The following is a 21,231-nucleotide window of genomic DNA, read 5'->3' on the forward strand; positions in this document are numbered from 1 at the left end:
TTGCAAACCGTATTATTTACTAATAATATAAATCACACGGATAACTTTGGAAAATGCTGAGTAATGTGACTATTATGGGTAACTTTGGAAACACTGTATTTTTTTAGGTTTCCTAGAATTCTTTCTAAATTATTTACAATGATAAACTGTTGGTTTCAGTTTATTATGGGTGAACAATTTACAAAGAAAGTATGACAATAAGAGACTCTGCACAGCTATGTTAGATGCAGAATTATTCCCATGATTTTTAACATTTTCAATTTTCAATTGCTTTTAAACTCTACTTTTATGTTATTCATTTATTTTTATTTATTTACTTACATCATTTTTACCCCGCCTCTCTCCCCGGGGGGGGGGGGGGGGGGGACGGACTCAAGGCGGCTTACAATAAACAGGCAAAAATTCAATGCCTAAAAACAGTGTACAAAACAACAATTCATATAAAAGCAGATACCATTACAAAATAAAATCACATTATATAAAATTTTAAACATATCCAAGATTAAAATCCATTCCTCCAGAATCTTCAACATAAGTCTTGGTACAGGTCATGTGAAGTCCATGTTCTCATTCGTTAAAAGCTTGCGTGCACAACCATGTCTTTAAGGCTTTCCCGAAGCCTAGGAGAGTTGATATCTGTCGTATGTTGCTGGGGAAGGTGTTCCACAGCTGAGGAGCCACCACCGAGAAGGCCCTGTGCCTCATTCCCACCAGCCGTACCTGCGAGGTTGGTGGGACCGAGAGCAGGGCCTCCCTGATGATCTAAGAGTTCTAGAAGGCCCATAGGGGGAGATCCGTTTGGACAGGTAAGATGGGCCAGAACCATTTAGGGCTTTGTAGGTCAAAACCAGCACATTGAATTGGGCTCGGTAGCATATTGGCAGCCAATGGAGCTGGCTTAACAAGGGGGTAGTACACTCCCTGTAACCTGCTCCGGTTATTAATCTGGCTGCCGCTCGTTGTACTAGTTGGAGCTTCTGGGCTGTCTTCAAAGGCAGTCCCATGTAGAGCGCGTTGCAGTAATCCAAATGGGATGTAACCAGAGCGTGGACCACCGTGGCCAAGTCAGACCTCCCAAGGTACGGGCGCAGCTGGCGCACAAGTCTTAGTTGTGGAAATACTCCCCTGGCCACCGCTGATACCTGGGGTTCCAGGCTCAGCGATGAGTCCAGGAGAACACCCAGACTGCGGACCTGTGTCTTCAGGGAGAGTGTGACCTTGTCCAACACAGGCTGTAACCCTATACCCTGTTCGGCCCTACGACTGACTAGGAGGACCTCTGTCTTGTCTGGATTCAATTTCAATTTGTTCGCCCTCTTCCAGTCCAATACAGCGGCCAGACACCAGTTCAGGACCTGAACAGCCTCCTTAGTGACGGGTGGGAAGGAGTGACAGAGCTGGACATCATCTGCGTACAGATGACACCGCACCCCGAAACTCCAGATGATCTCTCCCAGCGGTTTCATGTATACGTTGAAAACATGGGGGACAGTACTGAACCCTGCGGGACCCCACAAGACAATGGTTGTGAGGCCGAGCAGGTGTCCCCCAGTAACACCATAAGGAAACCACCCTCCAGAAAGGACCGGAGCCACTGTAAAACAGTACCTCCAAGTCCCATTCCAGCAAGGCGCCCCAGAAGGATACTGTGATCGATGGTATTGAAGGCCACTGAGAGGTCCAGCAGAACTAGCAGGGACATACTCCCTCTGTCTAGCTCCTGGTGAAGATCATCGACTAAGGCAACCAAGGCTGTCTCGGTACCATGCCCTGGCCTGAAGCCAGACTGTGCCGGATCTAGAATATCAGCATCTACCAAGAATGCCTAGAGTTGTGTGGCCACCAGAGACGGCCCTAGGTTTTTTCACTATGTAAGCAAACCTAGCCCCCCCCCCAGAAATTACACCCCCCCCCCAACATACCGCCGGCGGTGGGAGATGGGATATAATAAACCTCTGACAACTCAGAACAGCTCTGCCGGACAGTTCTTTGCAGACGCAATATTAGCTGCAAAGAAAAAGTTCTTTGCAGCATCTATTGCTGCGGCATACGCCTTAAGGTAAGAGCACAGCCGTGTTCGGTTTGACTTGCTCGGTTTTGAATGCCACACATGCTCTAGTCCCCTCTTCTTTTGCTTTATCGCTGCCAACTCCTCAGTAAACCAAGGAGATGGTTTAGCTCGGGTACTCAAGAAGGGGTGTTCTGGAGCGATTGTGTCTATTGCCCTAGTTGTCTCTCTATTCCAGAGAGCGACAAGAGCATAGACAGAATCACCAGCTGAGGTGGCGGAAAACTCCCCAAGAGTCGTCAGGAAATTGTCCAGATCCATGAGCCTCCTGGGGCGGACCATTTTAATGGGTCCTCCACCCCTGCAGAGGTTAGGGGGCGCAGCAAGTCTAAACCTGATCAGGTGATGGTCGGTCCATGGCAACGGAGCAATGGTAAGCTTTTCCACACCGCCATCTTCCTCCCATCCTTGACAGAAAACCAAGTGAAGCGTGTGCCCAGCTCTGTGGGTGGGGCCAGATACTTGTTGGGACAGCCCCATGGTTGCCATGGAGGCCATAAAGTCCTAAGCCACGACTGAAAGATTGGTCTCGGCATGGACATTGAAGTTCCCCACCACTGTGAGCTGCTGGGACTTCAATGCCAGGCCAGAGACCACCCCAGCTAGCTCAGGCAGGGAGACTGTAGTGCAGCGGGGTGGTCGGTATACTAGCAGAATCCCCAGTCTGTCCTGGTCCCCCACCCTCAGGTGGACACATTTGAACAAGGTCCATCAGGGGGATGGACTCCTTATAGATTACTGTGACACCACCTCCCCTCCCTCCAGATGTTGGTTGGTGCTGTACGGTATAACCTGGTGGACAATGCTGGGTGAGGTTAGCCTCCCCAGCCTCGTCTAGCCAGGTCTCCATTATGCATGCCAGGTCTGCCTATTCATCCGGGATAAGATCCTGGATGATAGTTGTTTTTCCATTGACAGACCTGGCGTTCAACAGCACCACCTTTAATCCGGAGGGACTGCCAACCTGGCCACCCAAGTTTACCATATCGGGAGGCCGTTTTAAATCTACAAGAACTCTTTTTCTTTCCCTAGGCTGAATTAATTTATGCCTCCCTTTCCCATATCTCCCCCTCCCCTGAATTACTTCTATGGGGACTCCTCGGCTGTTAGATGGCCACCCTCCCCCCACATGGTCCATCATAATGTTAATTGATGTTATTATTTCTTCTGAAGTGTCCAGGTACTGGATGACCTCTTGATATTGTTTAATGACACTAATAATGATAATGATAATAACTGACTCTTCTATTCTGCAATATTCTGATATTATTCTTGTCATTATTGATTGTTGCTCTTGTTATTATAGTTAATTATAGTTCTCACTCCATTGTTTCTTTCAGTTACTGTCTCAACAACAACTCTTTATTGATTAGTCAGTTTTGACCATATCAAAACATGTGAGGGCGATCTGGCTGCGACATCTGTCACCCCATTGATCGCCAGGGTTGATTCGGCTGATCTGGCTGGCTAGGCGAGTGTCCCCTTCCTCCCTCACCACTCCATGTGCGTCCCTCCCGAAGCTGCGCGCTCGGTGGAAGAGGACAACGTCCCAGTTATTGTCTCCCTTTTATGCTTTTGTCTCCTTTTAAGTAACATGTTCATTTATACTGTCCTTTTGCCTGAGATCCTCCATTTCCCTTGCTTGCAGTGTTAGTTGCTCTATATAAATATAATAGAACATAGTACCATAAAAATAAATTGAAAAGAACACTGCAGTGCCACAAAGGGAGGGCTCCATAAAAGAGCCATGGCTCTCTTGTTACATCTGAAGGACACCTCCGTTAGTCTGCTATTTGCCAGTAGTTAGGTGATGAAGCCAAAGCTGTAAGCCTGTGATTTTTCTTTTTAGATCTTTTGAACCTCTGGCCCACAGCTGAACCAATAGTTACAATCAAAGCGGTGAAGAAAAGTCTTTTCTTCGAAGATCACACTTTTTTTGTCATTTCTCAAAAAGTTAATTATTTTTCATTCCAAACGAAAACCTTTTGTTATCTTCTTTCTGTTTTCTGCTTTGGAAAGGACCTTTTTTTGTTAGCAATTATGACAGTGAAATTTATTTGAAGATACATACTGGAGATCTTTATATGCCAGCTTTAAACAAAGTTTTCAAGGTGAATGTTAAAGCTTTCTCTTCAGACTTCACGCCTTCAGCAAAAAAATAAGTCAAAGTTATATGGTTCTGATGACATACTGAAACTCCGAGTTCTTACCTAATCCAACAGTTTCCTTGGTATGATTATATTGTTCAAAGGGGGGTAGGGGTGTCATTGTTTTCCTCTGAATGTAAACCTTAACAAAAGGCCATTTGTAAAGTGGGGGGCAGTGGAGGAAATTGTGGGGCAGTATAAGGAACTATCTGGCTGTGTTCCCTACCTCCAGAATCCGTGCCACCCCTTTGTTTCCATACTGTCCCCACTTCCTCTTCGGCTCCTCGGTCATTTTTGTATGAGAAGTTGGGTGTACACCCAACTCCTCTGGGTCCCATTTCTCTCCACTACCAGTACAGAGCCTCACTGAGGCCCGCTGGAAGTAGCCCTGCATCATGTGATGGACTCCCGGGGACTCTGTGCCGGCAGTGTAGAGATGCTTCCCTGCCTTCATCTGATGAGGTCATGAGAGAGTAAGGCTTGCCCAGTAAGCTTCTAGGGCTGAGCAGGAGTCAAGGCCTGTCTGCAGTCTTAGTCCAAAGCTCAAACAACACTGGCTCTCAACTTTAGAGGATGGATAACAAATATTTGAGAAACTGCAATAGCAAAAATACTTAGCAGAAATTTAAAGAAAATTAAGGAAATTAAGACTACATATGATTTTGCAGCTTTTCTGTACTGCTTTATGAATTTGGCTGTCAAATGTGGAACAATTTTTCACACCAGTGATGTGTCATCAATTGTTGGAAAAATCCCTTCTTAATAGGATTTGATCATTGTGCTCAATTGCCGTGTTATAATGAATTTTTGTAATCAACAAATGCATAATTTCTATTTAAAGATCAAACTATTTTTAAATTTTATAAATGCCATGACATTGCCATTTTATGCTCCTTTTCATACAATGATTGTGTATCCGAAGTTTCAGGTAAGATTCAAAACTGCCCAATGTTTGAATTTTAGATATGAGCTCTTGCTCTTGCTACTGTATTGCAGCACCTGTTATACTGAATCAGTTCTTGCTGCTTCTGGGATTACTGCTGCCACCAGAGGTTTTGTCCATGCCACTCTCAATCATGATGCCATCACATTGTAAATTTATTCAAAAGTACCCATAAAGACAAAAAAAATATTTAACTCTTCTTGCCACATCACCACCATTTCATGATAATTGAAATCAGTGCTGGCATATTATGACCTAATACAGAGCTTTCCAAACTGTGTGTCATGAATGTTAGGGTGTCAACTGCAATGTGTTAGTGTGCCAGCAAACGTAGAAAGAAACCTCTAAGTCTATGTAAAATAAATAATAAATAATATATATAAGGTTTTAATGAGATTTGCTGTGTCCCCGTGTATTTTGTTATTACTATATATGAATGTCTCTGTATCCCTTACAAAGGGATTGGTCTAACCATAGGTTTGCTAATAAATCTGAAATACTGTGTTGTAAAATGATGTATGTCTAAAAGGTGTATCACCAACATGAAATGTTTGGAAAACTCTGATCTAGTATATGGCTGAGAAAGTAGTTAAAAAAAAGCCATTAGACACTGATATAGTTAGATAGCTTTTCAAAGAAAAACAGATATCAGTAAGTATAAGACTCTTATGTTAGAAAATGATTGCATCAGTCTCCTTTCTTTAGATCAGGGGTTCTCAAACTGTTTTCAATGGAGCTCTTGGGGCTCTGCAAGTGATAGAGTAGGGCTCTGCAGCACCATTCTGCCTCCCGCCGCCTCCTCTTTCCTCCTTCTGAGAAATGCAGGAAATTAAAAATGTGGAGCTGCCAAAACAACAGCAGCAGCATCCTCCTGGGGCACAGACCATTTCTTCCCCACCTCCCTTGCTGCCCAGACTCTTTTTCTCAATGTGTAGAGATACAGTTGTCCTATTGCTAACTAATATACAGAATAGAACAATGGTAACAGACTGTTAAGTTTATGTTAATTAAAAATGTTCTTCATTTTAAACATTGTATTGTTATTTCTTTCCTTCTTTTGTTTTTTGCACTACAAGTGAGATATGTGCAGTGTGCATAGGAATTTGTTCATGTTCTTTTCAATTAGTTTCCACAAACCTTCTCCATCCATCTGCCACTGGTTTGGCCTGATCCTGCCTGTCTGTCAAATTTTAAAATGCAATGCGGCCCCTGTGTCCAAAAATTTGCCCATGCCTGATATATATATAATGCACACACACATATTTCTTGGGGCTCCAAGAGAAACTTTTGCTTCAAAAAGAGCTCTGTGGCTGAAAAAGTTAGAGAACCCCTGTTCTAGACAAATCCCTTCTGGGATGAAAATGTTGAAATAATCTGAAGCTGGGAAAAACAATTTCAGTATCACCATTCACTTGAGGTACCAGAGACAGAGAATGATAAAGAATTTATTCTTTACTGAGGGAGGTTAGGACAAAAGATGTTCCTTTTATCATATTTACTTACTTGTTAAGACAGCAACTACGCAGGTGGTAGCCACTAGCTATTAAATCAGAACTGGAAAAAGCTTTGTTGAAAAAGCAATATTTTCTCCCTGTATTCCAAAAAGCCAGAAGATTCTGTATAGTAAGCAAACTGATTGGGTTCCTGTCCAGCCTCATTCTGCAAAAAGTAAAGCCTGAACAAATATGAAAGCAGCATAAGGCACTTGCGTCCTTGAAGTAAATGCAAGATGGCAGGAGCAAGCTGGTGGTGTGTGTATTTTCCCCCTATTGCGGCAGCATGAGAACTGCCAGGAATTGCCCACACTTTCTTATCGATACTACGCCTATTTTTTTTTAAAATAGATACAATCTACAACTTGGATCCAAGTTGGTGAACATCATTCGTGAGTTTAGTGCAGACATGGGCAAACTTCGCCCTCCGGGTGTTTTGAACTCCAACTCCCACAATTCTTAACAGCCTACCGGCTGTTTGGAATTGTGGGAGTTGGAGTCCAAAACACCAGGAGAGCTGAAGTTTGGCCATGCCTGGTTTAGTGATATTAAACAGCTGCATTATGTGTATGTAATGGTCAAGCAATGGTGTAGTGGTATTTTTTGTTTTAAACAATTTGTATTAATAGAATGTGGGTAAGGATAAAAGAATGGAGATATTTAATTGTCTTCTTCAGTAATTATCTAATACAAAAAAGGTTTCTATGATGTTTAAAAACTGTTTTTTTGGTGAAGTGTTATGTGGTTTCCGGGCTGTATGGCCATGTTCTAGAAGCATTTTCTCTTGACGTTTTGTTGGAATCTGTGTTCAGCAGCTCGGTGGTTTAACCCACTGCACCACCGGTGGCTCCAGTCTTTCCTAACCTTCTCCGAAATCAAAGGATTTCTCATTTTAAATAATTTCAGCTGTTACACAATTAGTTGTAAGTGGCCAAAACTAAAAAAATATTCCTTGATTTCCTTGTTTATTTACAATATTTCTATCCAATCCTGTATCACAAGATTTCTGGGCAATTTGTAATAAAATAAAAGAGAGTGCTTAAATGCTGTTGCATTTGGTACTTTATTGGTCATTTATAAAGATAAATTGTTTGTAATCTATATTATAAGGCTGATTTGGAAATCTGCATTGAAAAATTACACAAACACCACAAAAACAAGTGTAAATATTTAAATGTCTTCTCTTATGCAGCCAAATAGCCATGTGTAAGTCTACCCTTAAAGATATAGAAATATCTCTTCATTTGCAGGCAGTTTGAAGATGGTGGAATTCAGGTATTTGTTCCACAGACTATACATGCAAATCCATGGTAGTTGATGGCTTTCTTTTTACTGGAGGAGCAAATCTGTATCAAAGTTTCGGTTGTTTCGGATGTTTCAGTTGGTCCTTGGTGAGACAATCATTAGATAATCAGCCCCAGATGGTATTATACTTCTATCCTGTATTTTATTAGGTCCTTATCATCTATGCACTTTAACTCATCATTTTACTCTTGCATAGCTGCTTCAGTTTCTCCACCTATGTAGATGACAGAATTGTGCCTGGTGGTTGACTGATATTATTAACTGTTATAATATTCCTGTTTTATATTGTATTATTGTTTTTATCTTTTTATACTGTGAATTGTATTTATGTTGTTTCTTTGTTCAATTATGTTGTTCGGGCTTTGCCCCATGTAAGCCGCCCCAAGTCCTTGTGGGAAGATGGTGAAGGGGTATAAATAAAGTTTTATGTTATTATTATTATTATAAAGTTTAGTCCATACTTTAAAGGACTATTCAAAGGGCTGAAATCTCTTCCCCAAGAAGGTTCAGTCCTTTGGAGTATTCCCTTAAAATTCAGAGTGAGATTTAAATTGGATCTTGCTGAAATTGAAGCCAAATAGACACCGTTGATGCAAATATTTTATTGGTTTAAAAAAATTAAAAAGAACTTCAAAGTTACCCAGAGTCTTTATTTTCAAATACAGTAGAGTTTCACTTATCCAACACTCACTTATCCAACGTTCTGGATTATCCAACACATTTTTGTAGTCAATATTTTCAATATATCGTGATATTTTGGTGCTAAATTTGTAAATACAGTAATTACTACATAATATTACTGCGTATTGAACTACTTTTTCTGTCAAATTTGTTGTATAATATGATGTTTTAGTACTTAATTTGTAAAATCATAACCTAATTTGATGTTTGATGTTTAATAGGCTTTTCCTTAATGCCTCCTTATTATCCAACATATTTGCTTATCCAACATTCTGCTGGCCCGTTTATGTTGGATAAGTGAGACTCTACTGTAAATGTGATGCTACTGGAGCTTTTAACATATTTCTTAGATAAGAGCAAAAGACTTATCAATGTGTCTGCTCATCCATTTTCATCCAAGCCTATTATCTTATTTTTATTACATAGTTTAGTGTTTATCCAAAAGGCATAAACAACAAATCACTATAGCGACCTAAGGTTTTCTTTGTAAGATAAAAAGTCTTGTGTGTTTGTTATACTGTTCTATTTAAATATACTTCCTCTCTTTTTTTTTGTCTTCGTTTGTATTTGGAAGAAAAATCTGGCAGCTGCTCCAGCAATTTCCTGCACTTATACTTACAGGAAGCAGGAGACCACCTTATTCTATTTGTTTTGAAGTAAGTTATATTGTTTCAGGTTATACATGATCCTGCAACCCTTTAAAAGACATATGTTTTCAGAAGGAAAACATCACAGTACTTGCCAGGGTAATGTAGTGGTTTGAGCATTAGACTGAAGGACTCTGCAGAAGAGGATTTGACTCCCCATTCGGCCATGGAAACCCACTGGGTGACCTTAGACAAGTCACACTTGCTCGGCCTCAGAAGAAGGCAAAGGTAAACTCCCTCTGAAGAAATCGTGCCAAACTGTGTTTTGGACTTCAGCTCCCCAAAGTCCCAGCCAGTTTAACAGCTGTTAGGAATTGTAGGAGCTGAAGTCCTGAACATCTGGAGGAGCACAATTTGAGAAGCTCTGGTTCAAGAGGGTAACCTTAAGTCAGAAATGACTTGAAGAAATACAACAACAGCAACTTGACAGATGCATAAAATCCATTCATTGGGAGCAGAGATATGGATGAAAGAGATTTCTAAGCCATTTGTATTACACCGGGCTCCACAAAGAATACAAAACGTCAGATGGCTTTTTCCTTCTTGACTTGCCTAGATGCTAATTGTTGTCCATATCTAAAGCAGTTCCTGTTGCATTTCATTTTGCATACCTTGGTCTCCTTGGACAGGATATCCTCTGTTTGTCTCCACAAGCATTGTGATGAGCAAAGCTTTTGTAGCGCTCTGCATTTGATGATGGGTGGGTCAGCAGCTGCTCCTGGGAGAGGAAAGGTAGCTATAGCAACACAAGTTATCTGCATCCTCATGTATTTCCTTGTGCCCACCCCAATTCACGCTCCTTCCCACCAAACTTCTGAAGCCACCAACTAGCTGGTAAGATAAAAAAGCTCTAGGTTTCATGGGCCAAAGTTCCCCTGTTGTATAAATGCCATTGAGTTACAAACTGAGAGTATCAGAAGCTGAGATTTATGCTGCCATCAGATGTCGGAGATGGGGTCCTGCCTGTGTCACCTTTCTCCCCGGCTGCTGCTCTCTCTTCTGGGTTGGAGTCTGAGCTGCTGTCCTTTCTTGGGAGCAGCAGTTTCTCCATCTTCAGGGCCACGCGTCCGGCCCAGCTACAGTTTTGGCCGGACTTTTTTGGGACTTGATAAATGCAATGCCTGCATTGGGACATCAATTTGCAAGAAATTCTTTAAAGAAGAAATAAGGTCAGAATCTCTCTATGACATCTATGAGTTGGGGAGAAGGGGAAACGTGAGTCTAAGTTATTAATAGCATTTCCAATTGCCTGGGAATGGGGTGGGAGCAGCAAAGGAATGCAAACAAGTAATTTGTCATCAGATGGAGTGCCAGTTTGTTAGTAACCAAGATCATGTTATAACTATCCCAGTAAATCCCCAGAATTTATATCTATGTCAAATGACCAACTTGTCTAGAACAGCTTTGTACCAATGCTGTTCTCAATGGCTATGATCTGTAGAAGCTATTAAGAATTAAGTGGTCTGTGACAGCACAAACAACAAAATATTGTGGCACTTCAAAAACTGCATAAATACAATTTGGCCAGTATATATTGAATATCAAGCATATTGGCTAATGCTTTCAGAAACCATGCAAAAGGACAAGATCCAGGACAGAATGAATTTCATTTTGAGGTCTGTTTTGAATCCCAGTAATCTCAATCTAAGCACCAGGTGTACACTTCAACTCACTATCAATGACATCAGTGAAATCTATATTCTTACAGAAATACTTACATAACATTTCTTAGCCTTGTGGGATCTTGAAGCAGATCAGTTCTGCTCTTCTAGATTCTTTTCTTTTCCAAACAATAAATGTTATTTCTTTATACAGACTGTAGATTTGGCCACAGCGATCTATGGCTTAATTTCCTCTTCCTTAAATGGTTGCAGTTTTTTCTACCCTTGAAAAGCCTTTGGAAGTTACAAGTAGAATCAAATACTACTGCACTATTGTATAGTCAGCACTTAAGAGACCACCTAAACTGATAACTACAAACTGCACAAACTTCCAGCCTGTTTCAGAGCTAAATTCAAGGTACTGGTTTTGACCTACCAAGTCCTAAATAACATGGAAATAGCATATCTGAAAAATTGTCTTTTGACACGAATCTACCTATTGGGCGCTTCACTATGTTTCATTGTAGAATCAATGCAATGTGACACCACTTTAACTGCCATGGCTCAAAGCTATGGAATCATGAGGGCTGTAGTTTGATGAGACCCTTGCACTCTTTGGCAGAGAAGGCTAAAGACCTTGCAAAACTAGAGCTCCCGTGGTCCAGTACTATGATTCCATCATATTGAGCCATGGCAGTTAAAGTGGAGCCAAACTTCATTAATTTTACAATGTAGATACAACCTAAGAAGCTAGGTTGATATGTAAATAAGGCAGAGCTTTCTTCTGTAGCAACATCTCAGGTATGGAACTGCCTTCCAGTCTGGCTCCGTTTCTACTGTAAACCAAGAATGTGCTGTCTTATATAGCCTGCCATCCTTGTTTTAATTGTGTGTTAAGACTAGCATTTTCTCTGTTTTTAAAGAATGTTTTCATATGTGTTGAGCATTGCCTTATAGCATGAAAGAAGCTGAACAAAATAATCATTAACAGTAGCAGCAACAACAAAAATAAAAAGAACAGCGATTTCGTTCTGAAACACCACTTCTGAATAAAATAAGTGCCAGATCCAATTACAGTACCTTCTCAAATCACAAGGTTTTTTAAAGTCAGGAATTGGTTTGCTGAGGTCATTAGACAATGAGGATTTGAGAGAGGAATGGGAAGACTCTGTTACATAAATTGATTAAGCTAGATTCTGAACAATTGTGTGATAGTAGGAGATGTGTGTGGAAAAGCAGACCATAGCTAAAGATTTTAAGACCAAAGAGATACATGGAGCAGCAGAAGGAGGTTATATTCGTTCAGACACCCATGTAGAATGACCATATTAATTCAGGGTTCTGGGAGATGTCATCCAAAAATAACTTTCCAAGCTGTGATCTGTACATGAAACGTGAAACCCAGAGCTAATGAGCACTCTATTTTCATAGAATCATAGAATAGTAGAGTTGGAAGAGACCTCATGGGCCATCCAGTCCAACCCCCTGCCAAGAAGCAGGAAATCGCATTCAAAGCACCCCTGACAGATGGCCATCCAGCCCTGCTTAAAAGCCTCCAAAGAAGGAGCCTCCACCACACTCCGGGGCAGAGAGTTCCACTGCTGAACAGCCCTCACTGTGAGGAAGTTCTTCCTGATGTTCAGGTGGAATCTCCTTTCCTGTAGTTTGAAGCCATTGTTCCGCGTCCTAGTCTCCAGGGCAGCAGAAAACAAGCTTGTTCCCTCCTCCCTATGACTTCCCTTCACGTATTTGTACATGGCTATCATGTCTCCTCTCAGCCTTCTCTTCTGCAGGCTAAACATGCCTAGTTCTTTAAGCCGCTCCTCATAGGGCTTGTTCTCCAGACCCTTGATCATTTTAGTTGCCCTCCTCTGGACGCTTTCCAGTTTTGTCAACATCTCTCTTCAACTGTGGTGCCCAGAATTGGACACAGTATTCCAGGTGTGGCCTGACCAAGGCAGAATAGAGGGGTAGCATGACTTCCCTGGATCTAGATGCTATACCCCTATTTATGCAGGCCAGAATCCCGTTGGCTTTTTTAGCAGCCGCATCACATTGTAGCTTATATTTAACTTGTTGTCCACGAGGACTCCAAGATCTTTTTCACACGTACTGCTGTCGAGCCAAGCGTCCCCCATTCTGTATCTTTGCATTCCATTTTTTCTGCCGAAGTATCTTTCATTTGTCCCTGTTGAACTTCATTTTGTTAGTTTTGGCCCCTCTCTCTAGTCTGTCAAGATCGTTTTGAATTCTGCTCCTTTCTTCTGGAGTGTTAGCTATCCCTCCCAGTTTGGTGTCATCTGCAAACTTGATGATTGTGCCTTCTAACCCTTCGTCTACGTCGTTAATAAAGATGTTGAACAGAACCGGGCCCAGTACGGAGCCCTGCGGCACTCCACTCGTGACTTCTTTCCAAGATGAAGAAGACGAATTGGTGAGCACCCTTTGGGTTCGTTCGCTTAGCCAATTACAGATCTACCAGATGTAGCTGATCTGGCCCTGGGGACTTGAATTCGTTTAGAGCGGCCAGGTGTTCCTGGACAACTTGTTTCCCTATTTGGGGTTGGATTTCCCCTAATCCTTCGTCCATTCCATGTTGCTGAGGTTGAAGATGGCTTTCTTTTTGTGAGAAGACCAAGGCAAAGAAGGCATTATTTTGCCAGTGTGGTGCGTGCTTGCTTATATCTAGATCTAGACCTACACTGCTCATGTATTTGACTAAAACATAGACCCGTCTTTTCCTATTAGATTTTGTAAATTGTCAAGCACCCATTCTCTTCCAGCAGTATAAAATACATGTCTGAGCCATTATCATTATCACAATGATTTTCTTCAATTTCAAGCTCTCAATGTACAGATGACAAAGATAAAAGGTATCACAGAAGATAACCGGGCACAAGAGACATGTTCATTCTCTTCCAGTATGATTTAAAGACCCAGATATTTTTTAAAGAACTAGTAGTACTCTGAAGGGGTGTATTGTTGTAATATTGCACTGTAGTTAGATCATTGCCTATGCTATTATTTCTACTACACCAGGCAGAATCTCTACTCCTGTAGCAAATGTATGCCACTAAAGTTATAAGAAGCTTTGATGATGCTCCTATAGGGACTATTTCTGCTTTTTATATTTAAACAACTGCAATACCTATCATGATGACAGGTTGCTGCGTATTATTATTTATTTATTTATTTATTTATTTCTATCCCACTTTTCTCCCATGGGTGGGACTCAAAGCGGCGTACAAAGCACGAAACCAATACAAATACATCCACATACAATACATAATCAGTTGAACACCATATACAAATATAATAATGAAGTCACTGTCCTTTCCTTGCATTTACAAATACATATTAAAGAGAAAATGAACTGTTTCTTTAAAGCAGTTTTATTCAAAGTGGTGGTCCAAGGACTGGTGCTGATCTGCAGCAAAATTCCAGGGAAGAAAGAAACAATAGCCATGGGGACAGATATAGTATTGGTGCCTGGTATATTGGGTTGGCAGGAGATTGCTGGTCCCCCAAACAAGTCACACTCTCGGCTACAGAAGAAAGCAATGGCAAACCTCCTCTGAATCAATCTTGCCAAGAAAATCCAAGAAATTAAGGCAGAGATGACTTGAAGTCACATAACAACAGTGGGGCCTCTTAAACATGAAACAGCTTTATGGCATCAACAGATGCTAAACGTGCCCTGGTTCTGCAAGATCACCTAAAGGGAAATATATAGAGGAGTGGAGAAAAACTCAATCAATGCTATTTGGAAACCACTTCTGCAAACTAAATATGGCACTTAGACCTCAGGCATGTGCTGAACTTAAACCCAGCAGATCCTTTCAAAGGAAACTCATAGCTATTTCACAGACCATACTGACTATCAAATGGGAGCACTGTTAGAGACAGAACCATGGAAATATTTGATTCAGGAAGAAGAAAAATTGCTTGTGGTGTTTGTATTGAGGGCATAATTAAAATCTCAATAATGTATATAAAAAGGTGTGCCTTTTTCTTTTTAATGGACTCTGAGATTTCTCAGAAACTTAGCAAGCAAAGATTGGTTCAGGACTTGGCCTGCCATTACACAGGAAGAAGATCTGGGGTGTCATTAAGGCTGGCAATTTGCTAGTTTTTTCATTGGTTATCAGGGTTTTTTTTTCTATCAATGAATGTACAAAGGATTGTCTTTAAGGGCGGGGGAGCAAAGAACATGCAGCCTGCCAGATGTTGCTGGGCTGTATCACCCAACTTTTTTACCATTGGCTATGCTGGCTAGGATTTCTGATGGTTTCGGTCCAAGAACATCTGGAGAGGCATATCATTCCCATTCTTCCTATAAAGACAGCTTGAAAAACCACACTTCAGTAAACAATAACACTGAGCATTGCATAAGAAAGAGGGCTGAGGAAAGAATGTGTCACTGGAGTGCCATGACTGCAACTCCATTTCCACCCTACATATTACCCAGTTTAGGAAAAGGTTCATCTAGACCAGTGGTTCTCAACCTGTGGGTCCCCAGGTGTTTTGGCCTACAACTCCCAGAAATCTCAGCCAGTTTACCAGCTGCTAGGATTTCTGGGAGTTGAAGGCCAAAACATCTGGGGACCCACAAGTTGAGAACCACTGATCTAGAATATACTTCATGATCTTCAGTATTACCTGCAGCCTTGCTCTGCTCAACCCTGTCCTTTCCTACAGAATCCCTGGATGGAAGACTATCGAATTGTAAGAACTGTTATGTAAGAACACATCCTCCACCACCCCAGAAAAAAAACACACTGTACTTTGAGATCCATCAACACAAACCTGTTTTATTCATTTCAAAACAGGCTTTACCCATTCAGAACATATTAGAATGTATGATGAATGAACTGGAATGAAACTTAGCGTTAGTGGTAACCAGTACAGGTCTGCTCAGTTATTCAATCATACTCTCAATTAGTTTCATACCATTTTTTTCCTTATCTTAGTCTGAATTAAACTCTCATTAGCAAAATGGGATCACTCAGTCCCCCATCCTGCTGAGTAATGTAATTAAGTGGTCTATGTGATATGCTTTAAAGCCTCAGATGAAAGAACATGATATAAGAGGAAGTGATTCTTCTGGCACCACCCTTGGCAGCATGTCAAGTCATTGGTGAACTGGTTAAAAATGCTACCTGGTGTGCAATTAAATACAGATAAAATCATGTTCCCATAGACTTTTCACTTTGCCTTAAAGGGTTTTGGAATAAATTATCCATTTTTAGTTTATATGTGTTGTTGTTTATAATGAACGCTAAATGATAGGAAGCTATAGTTTAAAGAGGCTGTAGCAGACACCTGCAGTTATGACCCACTTACACACAAACTACTTAAAAGACTTGCTCAGAATTGTCCTCACAGGATCCCTATTACTCACATCTTTGGAATTCCCATTTTAGAAATATAGTATTGAGGTCAATAAAGTTTCAATACTTGCTGTCCTAGCAGGGGAACTGGGTGTAAACCAGTGGTTCTCAACCTGTGGGTCCCCAGGCGTTTTGGCTTACAACTCCCAGAAATCCCAGCCACTTTACCAGCCAACCCACAGGTTGAGAACCACTGGTGTAAAGGGAAAGATACAAAGGCATACAAACACATTGCAGTCCCAATTTGAAATGCCACATAGCTGAGGGTCCTTGGCATAACACTGGGCAATTGATCTAAAGATTTGGTGGCCTACTAACCACACAATGATTTCCACTTGATGGGAACACAAAGGAATAGAAGATATGGGTTCCACCTGGGGACATGCACCCCGTGGTTCCTTGCCTTCTCAGTATACAGGCAAATCTGACAGTTGTGTGGCTAGAAGTAGGCTTGGGCCCAGATCAGTTGGACTGAAAGTGATTTGCAATATTCGATGGTCCGTTTTATGTAATCCCCCAAAAACAGAATGGGGAGGAGGGAACCGAAAAGCTGGGGAAAATTAATCAAGAGAGACGGATTTATCTAGAGAGGATGGAGTTAAGTCTGCATTATACCTGAGGCAGGAGTCTGCCACGGGCTCCTGGAGAAGATCCTGCAGAATCTTTGCTCCCTCCCCAGCAGCAAAAAAGTTCTCTAGGCTCCTCCTCCAGAGAGGGCCGTGTTGGGAAGTCGCTTTCCCAGCAGCACTTGCATGAGACAGGCATTGCAAAATCTCTGAGCCTCTCGGAGCATGGTGGGAGTTGAAGTTTTTCTCTCTCTCTGTTTCTCAGCCAATAAAAGGCCTGGTTGTCTCCATGCTCTGATTGGCTAAGAATGGACAGAAGTGGGGATTACAATTCCTAGAATCCTCTCTTGCAGTTTGTCTTATTTTAAAAAATGTTATGGTAAAAACTTAAAATAATTCTTAGAAATCAGTAGATTGGTGAATTGTTTTGAAATTTGGCAGGCCTGCAGTTGTATATGTTGTCGACCGCGTTTTAGGGGATCGGGCCCTTAAGGAGAGACCCGATCCGGTCCTGAGAGAACGGACCTTGGCGGAGCCAATAGGAAAATATGAGCCGCAATACAACCTGAAGCCGAAATGAAGAAGGTCCGCCAAAGTTGAAGGAAAATCCGCCAAGGAGTCTTTATTGAGCAATTCAGCTGAAGAGGACTCCAGTAGCAATCATTCAGTCTACTAGGGTACCACATAATCAAAATAAAGCCATATTTATACAAAATTTCAGTCTGACAGCCCTTTGAATTTCCCGCCCCGCTCCCCCGCCCATCTGATCGTTGATAGGCTAGAAGGTTGAATGAGGCGGGCTTTCGTTTCCCGCCTTGCTCCGTTGGCCCAATAGGAAGCTACCTTTTGTCTCTACTCGGGCCAATCAGGAAAGAGAAGGCGGGAGTTATTGAAACAATGGGGTGACAGGGCAGGAACTGTCGGATTAAGACCTGCTAGACCGATTTCTAAAGGGATTAATGGCAGCAATCAAGAGTGTCCGGGTTTCTGTCACGTATACAGATTTTAGATATGCCTTGGGGTGTCAGAGATGGAAGCAAAGATGGGTGGTGATGAGCCATATTGACAGGCTCTGCAGGGCGCCTTCCTGAGGTGTCCTGGATTTTCCTTTGGGTGAGATATGACAATGTTTGCCTTGGGGCGAATCACCTTTAGGTCAACACTCCGAATTCGGCGACTCAAGCCCTATATTGTCCATGCAATCTGAATTTGATTGGGTTTAGCGGTGGCAGATTATCCTTTTGTTTTTGGGAAGGGAAGCCTGGGTCATAGGAAATGGGATAGGTTCTGGGGTTCAGGTTTGAGTTCAAAATATTTCCTATTTGATTTCATGACTTGACAATTATATGAAATAAAATGAAAAAGATAAAATAAAGTTGGAATATAAACCATCCTGGGAAAAATACATATTTTCCGGGGATCCCAAAGAGTACAAATACATATAGGCAGACAGATAGATTTCATGGAAATAAGGGAGAATCCATAAAAGTGAGTTACATTGCCTAAAGGGGAATCATGAATGATATAAACAATTGAAAATATTTGATAAGAACGAAGTTCATAACATCTGGAGAACCCAGCATGGAAATTCATAAAAGTGGAGTTTTAGCAGCATGATTTTACAATTCATGAAGTTGTTATCTCTTGCCTCAGAGTGCAGGGATAATCCACAGTAAACTCCAGTAAAAAGTCTCAATCACCTTCTACTATAAATATATGGAATATAGAACATAAAGTCTTGATTTTTGAACTATCTTTTACAAAGTCCTGGGGGGGAGGGTGGTCACCTCGATCACATATATGGGGTCTAAAGCTGAGGTAGGTTTCATGCAGATAGGCCTTAAAATGACGGAGGATTGAGCCTTTAAAGTTTCCCATTGTAGCCAATAGGCCACATCTTTACCAAATGAAAACAGCAACAAGTAATTTCCTGGTAGGCAGAATGAGGGGTTAGCCTAAAATGAACCCTGAAACGGCATGTCTTTTGGCCAAATTGCACAAGCCTAGCTAGAAGTGCTTAAACATTCTCTAGGCAGGCAGTTCTGATCTCAAGTGTCTAAACTGAATCTAGCACAGGTTCTCTAAGGTCATTGGCAAATATGATACTTGAAGAAACTAAGTGTGAAACTGAAATCTACACTGGACATAATTTCTCTCCCCCGCTCCTGTAAAGAGGCCATAACTCAATGACAGAGCATATGTTTTGCATGCTGAAGGTCCTAGGTTCAACTCCCTGCCATCTTCACATAGGACTATGTATCCTATGTGAAACTTTAGAGAGCCAGTGCAAGACAGTGCCAACAGAGGTAGGCTAGGTGGACCAACTCAGGACCCTTCCCGACAGGCCCTATATCCCAGGATCTGATCCCAGGTTTTTTACTTATCCCAGATTATCTGACAGTGCTGACTCATATAATCCAGTTATAGCAGAAAACCTGGGATCAGATCCTGGGATATAGGGCCCGTCTGGAAGGGCCATTAGTATTAGGCAGCTTCCTACACTCCTATGAAAGAGAAAGGTTCAAAGGTGAAAAAACTCTCAAGACTTCCTGACTCTTTAGATTTTATAGTTACATGTTTGCAATTTTGAAGCTGCCATTAAAAGAGACTGGTTTAGGGTGTTATGTGATTTCTGGGCTGTGTGGCTGTGTTCTAACAGCACTTTCTCCTGATGTTTCGCCTGCCTCTATGGCTGGCATCTTCAGAGGATCTGGTTTGATTTCCAGAATTTTTTTTAGTGTTCCTACTCATTCTAAGAGTATTGTGATATGTCTGCTCTTCATAGGTAAAGCTCTTCCTATGGGAATAACACTACATGAAGTAAAGCACCACTAAATTTGTCTATGTCAGATGGCTGTCAAAGGCAGAGCAGTGGGGGGTCCATTAAAAAGCCAGCTGACTACCTAATTAATGCTCAGTTCCCAGTTACTTACTGTCAGCGATGTGCTGATAAGAGAGCAAATAAATGCTAGCTTTCTGTCAAGGACTCTTATCAATCATTATTAGAAACTGCAATGCAGAAGTAAACATTTTGTAATTATTGTGATGTTATTTTGGGATATATAATTTTAAAACAAAGTTGCTTTTTCTTTTGGACTACCACTGCTAACATCCCACCAACCACTATGGCCTATGGCTATGAAGGTATCCAATATGTATTGGATTTCATATTGTCATTGCAGTTATTTACAGGCATGACAATTCAATAGTTTTGACTTAATCAAATACTTTGCATAAAGGGTTAAACATTATTCTTTTCTTTCTCTTTCTGAATGTAAAAAATACAATCTAAAATAAAGTCATTACCAAGATTGTCTCAGCTAGGTCTATTCTGGAGGGATTCTACTTAGAATGTATTAAAGATTGTTTCCAAAGGCCTGTGAATTTTTACATCAGTTTTGAAATGAGACTGGGTGCCTATAACTATGGATTAAGACTATTTTAAAATATTTCTTATATAGTTGGCCCTCCATATTTGCAGGTTTTAATTTTTGCGGATGCAATTATTCACAGACTTGCTACATTTTCTCTAGGACTTTCTAGGTTTCCCAGCATGAATATGGTCAGTGTCCAATGGATTTTGACCATAGATTTGTTCTGGGGGATCTAGAGACTCCTACACTAGTGTTCACCGAGATATATAAACCTCACTTGCCTAGTTTCCAACAGACCCCTCAACCTCTGAGGACACCTGTCATAGATGTGGGTGAAACATCCAGAAAGAATGCTTCTGGAACATGGCCATACATCCCGGAAAACTCACAGCAACCCAAAAGAAATACATTTGCAAAACCAAAGCGCCTGACTGATGTGGTGAATTTTATTGGATCATACCAACCCACCAGTAGCCACAAACAATATATATCAATTAAGTTTGTGACTGCTTTTAATTGTCTACAAAGAGAAAAATGCAGTGAATTTTCCAATGGTCTGGGGACCCTTTTATTTCTTGTGTCAATGTTTTCTCATATTCTCTTTTTTCTATGGATTGCCTACATCAAATGATAACCACTACAGATGTATTGGCTTTATAATGATTTACTCTGAGTTTTTCAGATGCATTCCTTCTATCGTTGCTGCCTTTTTATCTCCTTCCACGGGCAATAGTGTGTACAGTGAAAACAAAAAGGATAGAACAAAACAAGTGGGGGGAAAAGGATCTTCCATCTATAATGTCTATAATTTTCAAGTCAAATATACAAAAAACTAAAACAAAAATGAATACATTTAGCCATCTTATCTGTTCAGAATCTTTGAGAATTTGGCAAAATTAGGGTTGGAGAGATTTTTTTCTTTATCCATCTGTCTTCGTAGTCATGGTCAATGTGACCATGAAAGAAGGTTTTCCCTATAGCTGCTCCCATATTTTGGAATTCCCACTAGGATGCTG

At 41.2% G+C, this 21,231-nt stretch overlaps 1 protein-coding gene across 1 annotated transcript in view; it reads left to right on the top strand.

The window, feature by feature from the left end:
- The first annotated feature begins 10,086 nt into the window (after positions 1-10,086).
- The window catches only part of dipk2b (divergent protein kinase domain 2B), a 35,303-nt gene continuing 24,158 nt past the window's right edge, over positions 10,087-21,231 (top strand). The window contains exon 1 of the mRNA XM_003218941.4: positions 10,087-10,453. Coding sequence (XP_003218989.2) covers positions 10,227-10,453 — 227 coding nt within the window. The 5' untranslated portion in view covers positions 10,087-10,226. The remainder of the gene's footprint in view (positions 10,454-21,231) is intronic.

The sequence above is a fragment of the Anolis carolinensis genome, chromosome 3 (genome assembly GCF_035594765.1).
Source record: "Anolis carolinensis isolate JA03-04 chromosome 3, rAnoCar3.1.pri, whole genome shotgun sequence".
NCBI classification, from domain to species: Eukaryota; Metazoa; Chordata; class Lepidosauria; order Squamata; family Dactyloidae; genus Anolis; species Anolis carolinensis.